The following is a 17076-nucleotide window of genomic DNA, read 5'->3' as shown; positions in this document are numbered from 1 at the left end:
CATGATCATTGGAAAAATCCAAACTTCATCTCTTTTATACCACTTGGGATGGGGGGGCCTGGGGCTCTGCTTCCTGGTGGGCTGGCATGGAGTGTGCACTGAACCTGCCCTCTTTGAGGGCTTGGTTCCCCCTTCTGTTTTCCTAACTGTAACAAGGGGGGGGGTTGGAGGGGTAGGAGACGAGGCCAAGATGAGCAATTTAGCCCGTCTCCACCTCGGTCCATATCAGCCGGGAGCAGGGTAAAGACCAACACACAAAGTCCTTTACAGGAGAGTGACAATGTTTATTCGGTCCAGAGGTGGAGTCCTTAAAATGTCCTTCCTGGATTAGAGTCCATGCTGTCCATTGGGAGGAGTTAGAGTCCAGAAAAATAAAAGAGCCAGGTGCCTAAATACAAAACAATAAAAATAAGAGCTTTAGTAAAAATGATAAAACATGCACAAAATATAAAACAGGCCCTGGAATAAAAGCATGCATCCCTCCCAATGCAGCTAAAAAGAAAGACACTACTCTTAAAAAACAAAATCCATTCAGGAAGGCGAAGGAAGGGGTACTTAGCTCAAAGAGGGGTGGGTCACAACCACACCCCTCTGCCGCTCCAGCTGACTCTCCCCTTCCTTGACTCCAAGCGCGTCACATCAGGTGGCTAAAAGCTTGTGCCGTCCAGGGAGGACCGGTGGTCACCCCACTCCCAGGGCGGCATGGCTCCGGGAGACGTGGGGATCCCCGCCTGTGAGTCTTGTTCATCCTCCTGCGCGTCTTCTATGTGCCTCTGTGTGCCTGCACATCTCTGTGTCCGTCCCTCTTGCTGCTGCACCTGGTGCTCTTCTTAAAGTCACCAGGTGTGGCTGGAGTGCACCTGTTCTCCATTTTCCAATTAGGTCCATGGTGCATTCAAAACAGTCAGTGCACACAAACAGGGCCCAGCAAAAAATAGAATAAAAACATAATAAAAACACATCCTATTACATAACCTTAACCCTTTACTCTGGGTCTGTGCAACAAAGAAAAAAGTTTATCACTGGCCGCACATTTTTTGACAATTACGTGCGAATAGACACTTTCTCAGGGAAAAAGGCTAAGTTTAAAATGTTAATTAAAAATCAAAGGTTTGCAATGAAGTGAAAGCTAGATGTGATTTGATCAGTATTTGTTTCTTGTTTATTCAATTTTGGCAGTTCATAAGAAATTTAACTCTGAAAAAAGCAAAAATAAATTCCCCTCTGAATTGTGGGCGGACTGTTGGCGTGGAATACACCTAACCCGACTTCCTGTCACCTGTTTACATCCTCTGCTGCTAGCTTTTGGCCCCTCACACCACCAAATTAACATTAGCAGTGCAACAAAAATAGTGATCAATATAATTTCTATCCAGCCGTCCAGTTTAGATCCAGATTCCAGCTCAGACCAGGAAAACAAAGACGTTCATGGATCTATTTGTCTGTAAGTGGATGCACCAGAATGGGGCGGAGCTTGTGGCCTTTGTAACGTCTACATTACAATCTTTTCCAAATGTACTTTTTTCATCTGTTCCTGATTTACAAGAATGTGAATAAATACATACTTAGAGATAAGGGTTTAATCTTAATTTGCCTTTTATATGTCCATCATCATTAGAGAAATGCCACAAGACCAGAAAGACCAAAAACACCATTTTAATCAGAGTGAATCTTTAAGGCACAAATGTAACATTTACATTGTTTTCATCTTCCAGTAAACTTCCAGATGATCCCAAAGCTGAATGGAGCACTGCATTGATTTCCTCTGTCGTAGGAAAACACTTAAGAGCTCAAACCTTCAACCTGGTATGTTCAGCTCCACATTTTTTTCTTGCATTTCAAGTTTTTCTTTTCCTGGTTTCACATTCTTTTCTACTGTTTACGTTCCATGCCATTCTGCGTAACAAATTTCTGCTGTGCATCATTGGGTTTTAGCGCCACAGCTTCCTGGTTTATTATCTCAGTTTGACTGTGGTCTCTGTAATAATGCCTTTCAACCACCATCTGTTTCAGTCCAACCCACACAACATTTTTAGTCTGGAAAACCGGGGAAAAGCTCTCTGCTGCAGTACAGAGTTCAAATTCAATTCCAATGTTTACTCAGAGATTCTTATCCACCTCAGCTTTGTTCCATGACATTATCTGAAGAGACTGTTGCAAATTTAGACCCAGTCTTTCTGTTGCCTGAGTCTCCTGCAACAGCCAAAGATGTCACTGCTCTAACTAAAGACAGCAGCTACAGTAGAAAAAAACAAGGCTTTTGATTTTGAACTGGCCCAGTCCACTTTGCTCTGATCTCTGGGTTATCTAACAAACATCTCGTCTCCTCCCATCCTGTCTAAAAAATGGCTAGAGCCCTGTTTGAGAGACCAACGAAGAACTTTTGTTCTGATGAATCAAAGCAAGAAAAGACCCGGAAATACCACAGTGTTTTGTTTTTCACTGAATGCCTTTAAGCATTTTTTTCTTACTTTTTGTCCAATAATATTGTCAGGATCTTAGTTACTTGGAGAGTTGGGAGCTTCAACTTTGTAGAGAGAGTAGCAATCACAGGATAAAATGGTGATCACTGCGGCTCATGTCTTAAGTCAGTCTTTGACCTCAATTGTTTTATTCTGTGAGTGAGCATGCATGCAGAAGACGGACTTTTAAGGATCAGGCTGACAGTGGGACATAGACATCAAACCCTCGATCCTAATTCTCTTCATTTGCCTCCACTTCTTCCCTTTCCAACACTAAGACTCTCACCTCTCCACCACTTTTTTATTGTTTCAGGTGCTGACTTTTGACGGGTCAGGAGTGAGTGGCCATGCCAATCATGTAGCCATTTATACAGCTATCAGGTAAATATAGCTTTAGCTTGAAAAAGTAGACTGCACAGCCACCTGAAATTGCATTCGTTACAGGTTTTACATGGTTAAAACATTGAGAGCAGAAGGCTTCTTCATCATAAAACTGTCCAGGAAAATACTGAACTTGTGGGCAAAGACGATCGTGTCTCCAAAAGCGATACAGCCACACAAAGCCACACACTGACCGGATTTTTCAGAACTGGCCCGTTCCATTGCTGGGATGTCATCCAAAGAGAGTCTTCAGAGGCTCCATTCTCTGCTTCGAACAAACAGCTATAAATCCTGTCCCTGAAGTGCAGAGGGGGGAGTTGGTTTGGAGAGGCCAGCACTGCAAATTCAATGAAACGCTGCTAAAAGAATCCTGGTATTCACTGTGAGCTGTGGATGATGGTCCCCAAAATGCCCCTGACTTTTTACCCATTTGTCTGTACTTTTTTCCTTTGGAAGGCTATGTCATTCTGCATCTGTTCATGAGAGTCGATCCATTCAAATCTCCTCTCATGATTCAAGTTAGGCAGAAACCCAGAGGGTTTGTTTGTGTTTCCCTGCTTTGTTCTTGACATGTAAGGACTGCAGTCACATGCTAACATTCAGGCCTGAAAGAAAATGTTGCTGTGTTTCTTTTCTTTGTGAATAATTGAAAGGATGAATGTGCCGCTTGAGTGACATTTATTTTGGTCTTTGTTTCACCCTTACAGACATCTCATCTCCACCGGAGAAGTGCCCAAGGGTAGGTTTTGTCACTAAGAGATCAAAAATTACCTTTAAGATTTGCAAGTTAAAAAATATTTTAGGAGCTTCTGTTATTTTGACTCTAAATCTTGAACAGCTGCATTAAGCTATAAACACAGTTCAGGTGGTGTGAGTCTGCAGTGCCCCCTACTGTCCAGAAATCTCACTCTGCCCTGCTAGTAGCAGCATGGAGGAACAAAAACAGCAAAAATGGGTGAAGGGAGTCTTTCCAAGTGATCTGAATCCTCACTCTGTCTTCTTCTTTTATAAGTTTTACTTTCCTTTTCTTCTGAAAGCTTAGAACTGACAGATGGAAATTTCTTACTCAAAATGAAAATAAAGAGATGTTTGAGAAGGGAGCAGAATGTCGCTGTGGGCTGAGACCAAAGGCGAAGGTGTCGTTTGAAAACCCAAACAGCCAAATGAGCCGAAGGACAGGATCCCAGTTTTCATTCTGATGGAAAAAATATGGGTTATGATTTTATAATCATTATTGAGCAGGGTTAATGGTCTCAGATTATCAATTAGTCGAGGATCTTTGCCAGGTTTAGGGATAAGAGTGATGACGCCTTGCTTCATAGTGGTTGGTAGAATGTCCGTATGAGTTATTTCTTTCAGTGTCAGGAAGAGGAGGTCTTTCACATGTTCCCAGAAATGTCTATAAAAATTAACAGTCAGCCCATCTGAACCTGGAGATTTGTCTAAAGCTAAGCACCTCACAACATCTTCTACTTCTGACATGGGGAACTCTGCCTCACAGAGCTCTCTGCAGGCATCATCTATTTTAGGGACCAAATGTTTGATCTGATTAAAAAAGGCTACAGCATCATGATGGGAGTAAGAGGATGAGTATAGCTCCTTGTAGAACTGGAGTATTTCTTTTGTAATTGCTGAAGGATCTGTGCACTCCACATCCACATAATTAACAAAGCTTTAACACTGTTCCGTTCTTGTCTCCTTTTTTCCAGTCTACAGAAGTACACTGAACTTTTCTCTCCCTCCTCAACCCATCTTGCTCTGGACCTGATATACCTTTGGCCTTGTTTGTATACATTTTATCCGAGGAGGATTGCAAGAGGATCAATCTCTGTTTATGATTCTTGTCTGAGTCCACATTGTGACAAATTGAATTTATTTCCTCAATAATTTCTTCTTCCTTCAGTTTATCTTGTTTACTCAACTGTTTGCTTCTAGTAATGGAGATTTGGCGTACCTTATATTTAAAAAAATCCCATCTACCCCTATAAGATGTGAATTGAGCTTCCCTACAAATTTTATTAACTGTACTAATGACATCTTGAGTATGTTTCATCGTTAAGAAGATTAGAATTAAATTTCCAGTTTTGAGGGTGGATGAAAAGTCTGATCATACTGTGATCCGTTAGCGGAGCAGCTGAAATGTTTTCGGGACAAAACTCTGACCATCATCTGAGACTAGCCAAAAGTTGAATCGAGTCTTAGCTGTACCATCCAGTTTGAATCAGGTAACGGTTCGAGTATCGGGGTTATCTCTACGCCAGACATCTATTAAGTGTAGCTCTATGCAGACATTAAGTACTATTGGATTAAGATGGTGATTCAGAAACACAGATGGAGATCTATCCAGCCAATCATCTTCCACCATAATAAAATCACCCCCAATTATTCGTATTTGAACAGGATATCTCTGTCTAAGGTCTTTAAATGTGTCAATCAACTGGGAAAACATTAATTTATTTTGGGCATCAGAATTATAGCCATAAACATTACCTAGTATCAGAAAACACTCATCAAGGTGAAAAACGCAAATGATCCATCGACCTGAATCATCCCTTCTCACTGTTAACAGTTTCCCTGGAAAATTATTCAGTAGTATAGCGACACCTGCTGACCTGTTACTGCCATGACTGAAGTAGATTTTATCGCCCCACAGATTAGACCAGAATGTTTCGTCACTTTCACTGGAATGAGTTTCCTGCAGAAGGAAACACTGAGCTCTTTGATTCTTACAAAACAAAAATACAGATTTTTCTTATTGAATCAGTTCAATCTAGACGGACCCTGATGCCCTCGATGGAGCCCACCTGGCCTCTGTAGTACACGTTTCCCCGCTGCTCGGGCTTCCTCCATCTTTGGCCAGGCCGCTGCTCGAGCCTCTCTGTCAGCCTTGCAGAAATCTTTCTTGAAGACGATTTCCAGATTCTTACATGTTGAACAGTTCTTGGTTTTTCTCCAAATGGCGTCTCGGTGGTGTCTCATAACAAACTGCATGATGACCTGTCGATGTCTGCCCTCCTCCTTTCTCCCCAACCGATGAACCAAATCCACCACAGTGTCCATCCTCTCATTCCACTCCCGGAGCGATCTTGGACAGGATACTGATGATGACATCTCGGATGTTCTCGTCGTCTTTTTCTTTTAATCCTTGAGTTTTTTAGGTTCCATCGCCATTTGTAACGTTCTATTTCAGCTACTTTTTCTTTCAGCTCTTTGTTTTCCTTAGCACTTTTTTTGAACTTCTTTTTCCATCTCTTTAATCTTTCCCTTGCATTCTTCATGCATTTCCACAAGACAAGAGATATTTGCCACCATGACAGAGTTTTCTTTTAGCTGGTGACCAAAGTCCTTAATTTTGCAGGTTAATTTTTCAATGGCTGTGATTAGAGCTTCATTCTGAGAGACTGCAGTTGAGCAGGTTTTATCTTGGGTGGTGGAGCAGAAGCTTTAGCAGGAGTACTCGGAGCAGGTTTCCTTTTCATGTTGCTGCTTTCCTCCATCTGGGTGTAGTCGTGGTCACAGGTGTTTGTTTGTAGCGCTGTAGCTAGCTTAGCATCATTTTTTTTCATTCTTTGACAATGTCGTCTCGGCACACTGAGAGGTTTGATTTAACTAAAAGAATTCAGATCGGATATGTCTTCAATAGGGATAAATATATCAGTTTCAAAATATATATATTTTTTTCAACAATCCGGGGCGAGTTTGGGTGAGCTTAGTTAAAGCATGTCGCTCTAACTGTCATGTCAGCGAAAGTCATCTTAGCTTGAAGCTCCAGCAGGGCTGATAGTTTAGATTCAGAGAGAAGTGCTGGGTTTAGCTTAGCCTGTATGTTGGCTAACGCGGTTTTTGAGCTCTGCCAAATCGGCTTCAAAAGTTTTCTTTGGTGCCATGTTCAACTTTCCTCATTGTGGTAGCTGTTCCAGTAGCTTGGTGATTAAAGTCGCTTGTGGGCAACTTTAAAAGACTTTAAAAACCGAAGAGTTGAGGAGAGCTGGAGACACGTATAACCGTTGTGACCCGGAACCAGAAAAAAAAAGTTTTAAAATGTCATTAGTTTGGTCTGGAGTTAATCAGGACATGTCCACGGTACCTAGACATCTACAGCTTTAACGGTCTAATATCAGTAAGATAAAACAGAAATGGTTTCATTAGAAGCTTCTTGGTTTTATAGGGTACATTTATCTGAATGGTATCTGGTTAAAAGTACTTACTCTTTTTAAGGTAAGATCAAACACCTGTAGGTGTCTCCTTTGGGGCATTCAGAGCTCCTCTGTGTGACAGTTTCAGGTGGGACATAAAAACTCTTGACGGGCCAATGAAAAGGATAAACTGCTTTTTACTATTTCATGTGTTTGTATTTTATTGTTCTCTTTCCCTTTCTGTGTTCTTTAATGCTTTTTGTATATTAGTTTAGCACCAACTTTACAGGACAATGACCATTTCAGGTTTAACAGCTGGTTGCACCTCTATCTTCTCTCCCAGAATGCACCTTTCTCTCCCTGGTGACCGTTGGCCTCCTCAGGAAGTACTTCTCCTTCCTGGAGCTTCCCCTCAGCTGGCTGCTGCCATCACATCTCTGCCTTCTTGTTGGCTCAAAGGGATACAAACGAGCCAAAGTAAGCAGTCTGTTGAGTCTTAAAGAGCGAGACGTAACATGATTATAGCGTGTTTGTGCTGAAGAAGTGAAGAGTCGAGAGTTTAAATATGGTTTATCCTCTTCTCTCGCAGGCCGCCATGCTGTGTCATGGCTCTCAGCTCTTGTGGTTCCGTCGCCTCTACATCGCCTTCTCACGCTACATGTTTGTGAACACATTCCAGGTGATTCCACGAGGACCGAAGATCGCCAAGATTTATTAAAAGCTCACCTGTTTGTTACATTTTAAAGTCTACTGACTGGATCCTTCGACAAGACTGATTTGACACAGTTTCTGGTGTATTTTTGATACTTTATGATGTCAAACATTCCTAAAAGTTACAGTTTTTTGAAAAACATTATTGTGCTTGAATGTAACAAAGTGTAAAAGAACACTAAATACTTGAATATGCTTACAGATTGAAATAATAAAGGCCTTTGTTGGGGGTTTACTCTTTCTGCTGCATATCCTCTTTGGGTTTGGACATGTCTCGGATAGTCTTGTGAGCTTGCATGCTCTCCTCCCACTTTTCTCCACAAAACGTCTCCACCGTCACACTGTGCACACTACCTGGATCCAGACAATGTGGGGCAACACCTGTGTACAAAACAGTCACACAAACAAAGGGAGTTCTTTCAGCCCAACCAGAACATAATACTCTTATATTTATAAAATGTAATCTCAAGATGTGGCTCTTACATAACTTTCTGAAAGGAAACATCATACATCATTAACCATTTGGCTCCTGCTGTGAATTTATTATGTATTCTTATCCAAATTTCAGCAAATTCAAAGCAGTAAACAGTTATTTGGGGGTAAATACACCTCCATCGTAAAAATTGAAAAAAATTATATTTACAAAACACCATGTTACTTTAAAATGGGTCGTGAGTTGCAAGTAAAATATTCTAACCACAAAAGTTTGACAATTATACATTTCAAAAACAACTGAGGTTTTGTAAAGACATGTTGGTAATTGTAACTTTCAGTTAGTTTTACCACTGTTTAAGTTTGTATACAAAAGAACACGTTTCTTTTTTTAAACACTTTTTCCACTTATATGTAAGAAATAATATAAAAACTAAATCATCTGGATAAAAGTAGGCATTAGTTTTGTTGTATTATAAAATATTCCTGGAGTGTTGTTATTGTTTTATTGTCCTAAAGCAAAAGTTTCACATAAGACATTTTTTTCTCACTCCATGTCAGTTTTTTTTTTCTGTATTAAAGAATAATCTCTTCCTATTTCGAAGTTAAGCAACTTTACAGCAGTTATTGTCCTGTAATAGAACCATCATACCATAGCCATCAGGGTTGGACCGCGGCGTGTAGAAACTTTGAACTCCACAGGTTTTACAGAAGGTGTGTTTGGCAGCATGAGTGTTAAAGGTATATGTTGTCAGATTTTCCTCCCCCTGAAAAGAAAAACACATAATTTATGTTTTTATATCTAAAAATAATCTTGGACTCGGGATTTAAAAGCCTGACTATTTACTTGTAAAAGTCTGAAGTTGTTTTTGGGGACGATGAAATGGTGATTTTGTTTTTTGGTACAAATGCTGCAGCTGAAAAAAGAAAAATCTGTTGAACATTTTGTTTTCAAAATATATATTTTATTTTTATTTATTTTTTTACTGGGAACTAAAGAAAAAAAACAGATTTGTTTTGGTTGGTAAGTGAAAATTCCTCACTTGCAATGGAAGACGTGGAGATCTGGAGAACTCCTAACTTCAAATCTAACAGCTCCACAGTGACAGCCGCCTGAGTGTTTCACAAGGTCCATATTCTGGAAAAAAACAAACAAAACAAAAAAGCATTTATTCAAATGTGGCTTTTACAACTCAAAAAACAGCAGTTCTTTCCTATCAAGTAGAACAGGAATTCATTTACCTAACACTTGCATAAAGTTCATCTGAAACTTGGAACTGTTTGTTGAGAAACCTGTTGATGTGGAGCAGAAGTTCCACCCAGAATGTTCGAGTCCTCCTTCCTGGCAGAACGCGTCAAGCCTGACTGAAGTTCACCACTGATAAGAGAAGAACCTCTCACCTAGTTCTGTCACTAGAGCAACTACTGATTAACGTATTTGCTGTAAATTTTTGTATCTGTTACTGGTGTACAGCTGAACTGTACAACAAAAATGCTCATTAGGTTTTCTGGAACAAATAATTCTAGCAAAGGGGAAGAGCAAAGTACAGCTAACTCACACCAACACATTTCTGAGTTGCAGAACAAGATGAGCCATGATGGTAGCAGTATATCACGGTTTCAGTGTCATGTGACAGGCAGCTGGAAGGACTGGATCCATGCTATGACCCAAATACATATCTTAAGACCAACTTAGCTTGATCTCAATTGTAGCCTAAAAATACAAATCCAGTCAGCAAGAATCTAGCTTGAGCTAACACTTAATTCACTTAACTCAGAGGTCATGGGTTAAAACAAAAGTCAATTGTCAAACTACAGTGAAACTTTTTTTCTGACTCAATTGACCATCAACCTTAAATGTAATTTTATAGATCAGGTCACACTAAGAAATAAATTTGATTTATTTGCTAACAGTTTATTGTTTTGCAGAACCTAAGGACGTCATTCCAAGAGTAGTTATTTAGGCAACAACAATAGGATCTGATGCTAACAAGATGAACTTTAAAAACATGTTTTATTAGTCAGTAAGGATGAGAAATGATGACGTGAATGAAACTCTTTTATCTCCAACCTAAAAAAACACCAAACCTCTCAACCTTGAGTCAGTCAATTGTCCCACAAAGAATCAAGATCATCTTGATTGTGTTCAAAAATGTTGACATTTAATCTAATTTTTGTGCCATTCAAAACATTATCAGAACAGGTTAGCTTAGCTGCCATGTTGAACTCACAATTGCTAAATTAAGTGGCTATAGTTTTGAAATAGAAGACAATTTTATATTTGACTGAACATAACTCAGATTAATATTCTTGTGTATAATATGTTGAATAAACATTTTAGAATAGCTTAACATTTGGGTGATTTATCCAAAATGTTCGTGTCAGTTACAAATGTTAAAAATAACCAGGGCTTTATGTTTTACATTTATTTTTTTAAACAGTCACATAACTATGACATCAGCATATTTTCTGGTAATTCCTCGTGACTGTTAGTCAGGCCCTTTCAGACTTGACAAAAGAGTAAAAAATAAAAAATAAAGTGAAGTTTTGTATCAGTGGATACCTGCATAAATATAATAACTCAGGTGTCTGGAGACCCTTCAACAATATGTTTCTAAATATGTTTTAATACGTTTGAAAAACACCCTCAAGTATCCGGGTCACATAAGTCTTGCAACACTTTGTGGACCCCAGTAACCAATCGCTGACTGACAAACAAGAACGTCACCCAATCAGGAACTCGAAATATCTCGGATACGGGTTGTTGCCATATCGTTCTGGTAAATTCTGGATGACGTTTATGTGTATTACTCCGCAGAGAGAGCTGTCCTCTCCTGTTTGGGAACTAAGCAACATTTTAAACATATTATTTTTGTTAAAATATTTACTCATTGAGAAAAAGACGACTGCTGTATTTCGGAAAAGTAAAATTTTTACACTGAGCGTCATGACGTTTACTTTACTGATGGACTACTTTTCCAGGCGGATTGATCTCGACGGATGACGCAGGGACAGAATATAAAGTTGCTGAGGCAGGCTGTCCGGCATTATCCTCGGCATTCGCAGAGTATTCGGCTTGTCTTTGAAGAATTCCGCGGTTCACAGCCACCAGTTTAAGCGTAAGTCTCTTCGAATTTTTCCATCTGATACTATTTAGTTGAATGTCATTATTTTTATATGGCGAAATGTTTGACGCAGTGCTCTTTTACATTATGACTCGTAATTTCAAAAATAGTATTCGTTTTTTACCTTATAATATGCTAAAGTTTCGCCTCTGCTTTTGTTTTTTCAAGCTTAGGGTCATATAATTGAATTTCAGTTTAAAGCAGTGCCACATGCCCACGTTTTGTTCGACCGACAAACAAAGGGAAGGTCAGAGCGACTTCAAAATGGCGCTCTAACTGAAATGGCTGCTCCTGTCAGTTTGTCTTGAGGAATGCACCAATGCTTAAAATGTATTTTAAAATACAGAAATGTATATTTGGGTTTACAAATTTTGTGTATTTTGAAAACTATTTTGTTAACTTTATACTTATTTTGTTTTTTCTCTTTTATATCCAAGTGAAATCATGCAGATTTTTGTCAAGACCCTCACTGGCAAGACCATCACCCTTGAGGTTGAGCCCAGTGACACCATTGAGAACGTGAAGGCCAAGATCCAAGACAAGGAAGGCATTCCCCCTGACCAGCAGAGGCTGATCTTTGCTGGCAAGCAGCTTGAAGATGGCCGCACCCTTTCCGACTACAACATCCAGAAAGAATCCACCCTCCATCTTGTCCTGCGCCTGAGGGGTGGCCAGTAAAGTTGTACTAAGATGTTTCATTGCACAACTGACCAAATGATTATTGATTCAACCCAATAAAAAGTTTTAAATGCCAAAACTTCTGTTTTTATTATATGTGATTGTGTTGGAGTACCTGGCTTTATAAATCAACCCTTTGGCTATTTGGCAGAGGTGTGTTTTTTTTCTTCTCTCCTTCCCATTAAGGTTTTAATCTGTAATTGTGTTGAATGAGCTTAGGTAAAATGCATCTAAAATATAAATGTAGAAATGGCTGACAAATCCTGTAATCAAGTTGGCAAACAAAGTCCAATAGTAATTGAAACTATCAAAATGGGGTTAGACTTCATTCTGAAATTACAAATATAAGAAGCTTACTATTTAAAAAAAAAAAATAGATATTGGGTGTACTGGGAGCATATAACTGAAAATGGGTATTAAACAAACATGAAGTTCAATGGTCATGTGATTGCTTGGTATGTCAGCCTACAGCCCAGGTTGTCATGAAACCGAAACTTATCAATCTCAAGTATGTCAAATGGTGTGACGATCCTGAACCAGCTTCTGATGAAGGAGACGCCCTCTACCTGCCTGACCTGTTCCCAGGCCCTGGTGACTGTGAAGGGCAAAAAGTTTCTGAGTGTAAATGTATTTGTGCTCATAAATGTGATCCTCCAGCTGAAAACCTTCCCAGGGAGTGACTGACAGGTGATGTGAGAATTTGAGCAAATATGTGATAAACAGGGGGGAATTGATAGAGTTGTACATACATTTATCTTATATTTGCTTTGTATGATTTTAACCTTTTTTCTCTTTCTGCTCATTTGAGGTCATGCTCAGCTGGTATCTGGAAGGATGCAGTCATCCCAGGCTGAAGGCTGTCTGGAGGCTGACACATTACAGATACTCGAAGATGCTGACGCAGACCTATTGCATTGAACTATGACATTGATGATAGTAGAACCAGTTTGAGGCTGTTTTTCCTTCCACACCTTGAGAGCAGCAAATGTAAATAAAATAAGACCGCCCCTGAAAGGTTATAAATATGGAAACCCTGAACCAAGATCTTCAGAGCGGGTGGAGACTGGTTTGAACATTCTCTGTCTGTTCTCCTTGTGCAAGTAAAATCTGATTTAAGAACTGACCCCTCTCTTGTCTTCCTTTCAGAGAAATGTTTCAGGTTGTTTGAACCTAACACCCAGACATAAAGGATTTTTAACACAAAGGGCAATTTTTGTGCTCTAAAATGAAAAAAAAAAAATTGAAAATGGAATTTACTAAATTACACGTGGTAACCCAAAAAGCTGCTTACATAATATAAAAGACATAAAAGAATGTCCAAACGGTGACTATGGTGCACCAGTTTTTATTTACACTCAACCACGTCTCTGTACATCCGAGCACACCAGGGGCCTGTTTCAAGAAGCTGGTCTTGTTGGAGTTTGTGAACTCGAAATTCAGCAAAACTCTGAGTTTCCTTTTTCATAAAGAGAGAACTCATACCCGGGAAAGTGGGTGAAACCAAGCCCGTTTCAAGAAGCCGGTTAAGCTGAACTCAGAATCAATCACAATGGCAACTGAGTCTGTGAACGTAACCTGGTCTGGAGCAGGTTTCCTTCAGGAAACTTAGAGTTTGTTTGTTCCCGTTGCCATGGGGAATCATGCTGGTTGCTCCATTGATCAGGGCTTTTAATGATCGCGACTCTCGCGATTCTGGTTCCAACAACTTAAAGTTAATTGAATTAAACTTTTTCTGCTGTTCTGAAACCGAAAACTAAGTTCGAGAATTTTGAGTCGACGGACTCTGAGTTCAGGTTTGAACTATAAATTTGTTGAACCTGCTTCTTGAAATGGGCCCCAGCTCGCTCAGGCTCTTCTGAATTCTACTTTTACCAAACACGCAACACTCTGCTCTGTGAACCTTGCCTGCCCCCTGCTGGCCATATAATTAACATACAATGTAATAACAAATATTTCAGATTCAATATACCACAATTTTTTTTTTTAAATTAGCAGCTCCTTTGTGAACACTGGTTTATCAAATGTGTTGCTGCCACTTCTGGTGAAATGTAAAACTGCTTTTTGGGATCTATTCTGGCCAGCGTGTTTGCAGGCTCTACATTTCTTTTGAAAGAGAAATGGATCATGGACCCCTGTTCTAGAACCTTTAACCCTCGTGCTCTCTTATGGGGTCCAGGTGACCCCACCCGTACGTTGATGTGTGATCCCTCCCGTGACAAAAGTGGACCGGATTTCATGTCTGCCACGGACAACAGTGACGATAAAAATCCTTGGAAAGAAAAGTTCAGTGCGCTGTCTTGTGGGGTTCAGATGACCCCACTCTTAACAGGCCTAGAATAGTACAAGGGCTACATTGAAAGATCATTGAGGTTGATGCAGTTCCCCAAGTTACATGTAGGGACTTTTTTTTTTAACCAAAACAAGTCAGTTTCCATGTAATATAACAGGAATAAACATTTTAAAATAGTAGTTCAACACAAGAAACAACATCTTTGTTTTCAGACAGCTGTTGTAGAGTACATTTTTAAGCAAATTGTCTTTTTATTTTATATTTGACCTCAAAGTGACTCAGAAACCAGAGATTGTCCTTTTAAATGACGGATAAAGGATACATAATCAGGTTTTGTTATACTTATTGATGTGTTTAAAAAGAATGTCAAATTTGTTTGTCCTTTTCAGAGAAGTTCAGAGTACTGTATTTTCTGTTTAAGTGTAGCCAATCAATGGGCCAAATGTGCCAAAAAACAAAACAAAACAACAACAAAAAAAATCATCAAATGACCACATTTAGCTTTCACTTGATTGCAATGTTGCAATTTCCATTAAACTTAGCCTTTTTCCATAATGTGGGGATTTAAAATAAATCAATCCAGGAATCATCTTTTGGCCTGAGGCCTAAAGCATTAGGCATGTTTGAGATGATACGGCGCCCCTCCTGGATCTTCGGTGAGACAGGACGTTGCAGGTGATGACAGGGAAAGGCGCCTAAGATGAAGGCAAGACAGGAGGTTGGGGTTGTTATTGTTAACATTCAGAAGAATTTTAATATGGCTCTCCCATGATGATCTGTGCTATTTTATATTACATTTAATGTGTGTATTTTTATAAATGGGTATTTTAATTGATTGTCTCAAATTTACATTTTTATTGTATTCTTAGATTTGTAGGTAGACAATTTAACATCTTTTTACGGAAAACAGCTTTTGCGCCCATTTTGGCTTATTCTGTGCAACGCTTTTAATGTGAACTGTCCACTTTGAACTACAAGTGCTGTCTGGTCACCATTCCCCACATTGTTTTGTGGTAATTTTGGCAGCTCGCAGTCAGCGCAGTGCCAAATTTCCAGCTGCACCCATCTTGGTAGGCGCCTTGCACCCGCCCCTTTATTGCAATATTTTTATGATGCTTGACATGTGGCGTCAGAGCAAAGCTACCCAGCATGCATTGCAATCCAGGTGACCTCCACAGCACTGAGTCCACCTGGGTGAGCTCAAACATGCCTATTCATTTCTCTGACTGGTTGAGGAATGCCTCTCAGGGTTTGCCTCAAGAGTCCATTCTACCTGTTTTCCAGTTCTCTCTGGACTGTGTAATGCTGACTACCTGAATCTGGTGTGTTCAGACAATCAGGATGTGGAATCATTTGAACCAGATAATCAGCAGCAAGATGGTAAGTAGAACTGGAAAACAGGCAAAGTTGAGGCTCGAGGAGCAGGATTGGTCCTCTGATGAAGACATCTGCTTCAGACAAGGCTGTCTCAAGTTTCACTGAAAGAACATCATGCCCTCTTTAGCCTGCTGTTCTTAATGTAAATTAGCAACTGTTACTACTTTTAATATTACCATTTTAAATAACACAGCTTTAAGATATGTTTTGTTTCCTAAGAGCAGCAATTTATTTGTTTCTATCTGTGACAAAGCAGCGTGACAGGTTGCAGGACAGTGCCTGAACACTTCAATTGTTTGTTTTTTTATTTCTTGTCATCTCCAAGTCCAATAGTCTATAGTTTGCACTGGACACATGCATTCATCCAGGCACACAAATCATTCCCAAGCACCACACCATAATAGCCATGTTTTGTTTAACTCTAAGGGTGCACACTTTTTAAAAAGAATGTTACTCACCATCCAGGCTTCCCACCACAAACACTCCAACCAGAGCATTGTACACATCACCATTTACTAGAAACAGGAAGTGACTTCACATGCCAGAATTGTAAGATTTTTTTTTTCCTTTCTGTCAAAATGCTTTTGTTTCAAACTTATTTTGGTAAAGTCTGTTTAATTATTTCTACCTTTTGGGTACTTTTTAGAAATTCCCCAGGTACAATCCAGGAATTTGTTTGAAATGAAATGTTTGGTTGATTGGCCTGTGGGAGGGGATAAGCCTTCTATAAAGGGAGAACTTTTTTCAGTTTGGACAGAGGAGTGAGGGTTGCAGTGGTGGCAGCAAGCTCTCAGAGAAAAAACAATTGTATTCTTTGTTTTTCCAAGAACAATAAATCCCATTGATTATTCTTAAGTCATCTTGGCCATCTTATTTTTGAGAGTTTATTTTGTCAAATGCAAGAAGAACCCTGTCACTTATGGTATCAGAGGTAGGATAAGATGGCCAGCCATGACGGTAAATGCCCTGCAAAGCGGAGGAGTGGACTTCGCTCCAAAAGCCGCTTCAGACTGGGGTGAGACCTCAGACTCAGTGCCTCCCAATTCATCTTCTTCATCGTCTGAGGGAGGGGGCACCCAAGGGCCAAATCTGTCTCATCAGGTGGTGCAGGCGTGGAGCTTGTGACCCTAATGAGAGACTTCCTGACAGCACAGCAGCGAAGAGAGGAGGAAGTTCTGGAGAAACTGCGACACCTGAGGATGTCTCTTTAGCCCCAGTCAGATGCACAGTCAGCATCACAAGTAGGGGGTGTCTCTCCAAGTCCAGTGAGTGCCAGCAGTGAGGAGATCACTACCTACTCCAGCCACACAGTGGTCCCAGAGGTCAGTTCAGGCCTCACTTACCTCTGTCTTCAGACAATGACAACAAGGGATCAGACAGATGGTTTAACTCTGAGCCCAAACTGCTGCCTTTTCAAACAGGTGAGGACACTGAGAACTATTTACTGCGCTTTGAGCCCATCACAAAGCCGGTGGCCAGCAGGT

At 40.1% G+C, this 17076-nt stretch overlaps 3 protein-coding genes across 5 annotated transcripts in view; 2 read left to right on the top strand and 1 right to left on the bottom strand.

Moving 5' to 3' along the window:
- Positions 1-7931, top strand: part of pigl (phosphatidylinositol glycan anchor biosynthesis, class L) — a 16362-nt gene extending 8431 nt beyond the window's left edge. Inside the window, exons 3-7 of the mRNA XM_024265778.2 lie at positions 1716-1806; positions 2776-2843; positions 3551-3582; positions 7323-7456; positions 7569-7931. Of these exons, the coding sequence (XP_024121546.1) occupies positions 1716-1806; positions 2776-2843; positions 3551-3582; positions 7323-7456; positions 7569-7697 (454 nt within the window). The 3' untranslated portion in view covers positions 7698-7931. The remainder of the gene's footprint in view (positions 1-1715; positions 1807-2775; positions 2844-3550; positions 3583-7322; positions 7457-7568) is intronic.
- cenpv (centromere protein V) lies at positions 7773-16173 on the bottom strand. 3 transcript variants are annotated; one of them, XM_024265779.2, is made up of 5 exons: positions 16051-16173; positions 9166-9260; positions 8970-9039; positions 8775-8889; positions 7773-8071 (listed from the first exon to the last, which is right to left on the bottom strand). In XM_024265779.2, exons 1-5 carry the CDS (start codon positions 16102-16104, stop codon positions 7923-7925), a joined length of 483 nt encoding a protein of 160 aa, XP_024121547.1. In that variant the 5' UTR covers positions 16105-16173; the 3' UTR covers positions 7773-7922. The 3 variants fall into 3 exon arrangements, with proteins under 3 accessions (XP_024121547.1, XP_024121550.1, XP_024121549.1); XM_024265782.2 differs by lacking the exon at positions 16051-16173 and adding an exon at positions 9416-9671; XM_024265781.2 differs by lacking the exon at positions 16051-16173 and adding an exon at positions 9365-9670.
- On the top strand, positions 11090-12004 carry LOC112142425 (ubiquitin). The gene is made up of 2 exons (XM_024265783.2): positions 11090-11241; positions 11685-12004. The coding sequence occupies exon 2, from the start codon at positions 11692-11694 to the stop codon at positions 11923-11925; it is 234 nt and encodes a 77-aa protein (XP_024121551.1). The 5' UTR covers positions 11090-11241; positions 11685-11691; the 3' UTR covers positions 11926-12004.
- Positions 16174-17076: the final 903 nt, after the last annotated feature.

This window comes from Oryzias melastigma, linkage group LG14 (genome assembly GCF_002922805.2).
Source record: "Oryzias melastigma strain HK-1 linkage group LG14, ASM292280v2, whole genome shotgun sequence".
NCBI lineage: Eukaryota > Metazoa > Chordata > Actinopteri > Beloniformes > Adrianichthyidae > Oryzias > Oryzias melastigma.
The sequence above is the reverse complement of the archived record's forward strand: the minus strand, read 5'-3'. Positions and strand labels throughout refer to the sequence as shown.

Excerpts from the sequence above, each read along its gene's own strand:
- LOC112142425 (XM_024265783.2), top strand. The coding sequence starts at position 11,692 with ATGCAGATTTTTGTCAAGACCCTCACTGGCAAGACCATCACCCTTGAG.
- cenpv (XM_024265779.2), bottom strand. The coding sequence starts at position 16,104 with ATGGTGATGTGTACAATGCTCTGGTTGGAGTGTTTGTGGTGGGAAGCC. Across the intron at positions 9,261-16,050 it reads TGTGGTGGGAAGCCTGGATG|AATATGGACCTTGTGAAACA; the intron begins GTGAGTAACATT and ends GTTTTTTTCCAG. Across the intron at positions 8,072-8,774 it reads GTCCAACCCTGATGGCTATG|GTGTTGCCCCACATTGTCTG; the intron begins GTATGATGGTTC and ends TTTTGTACACAG.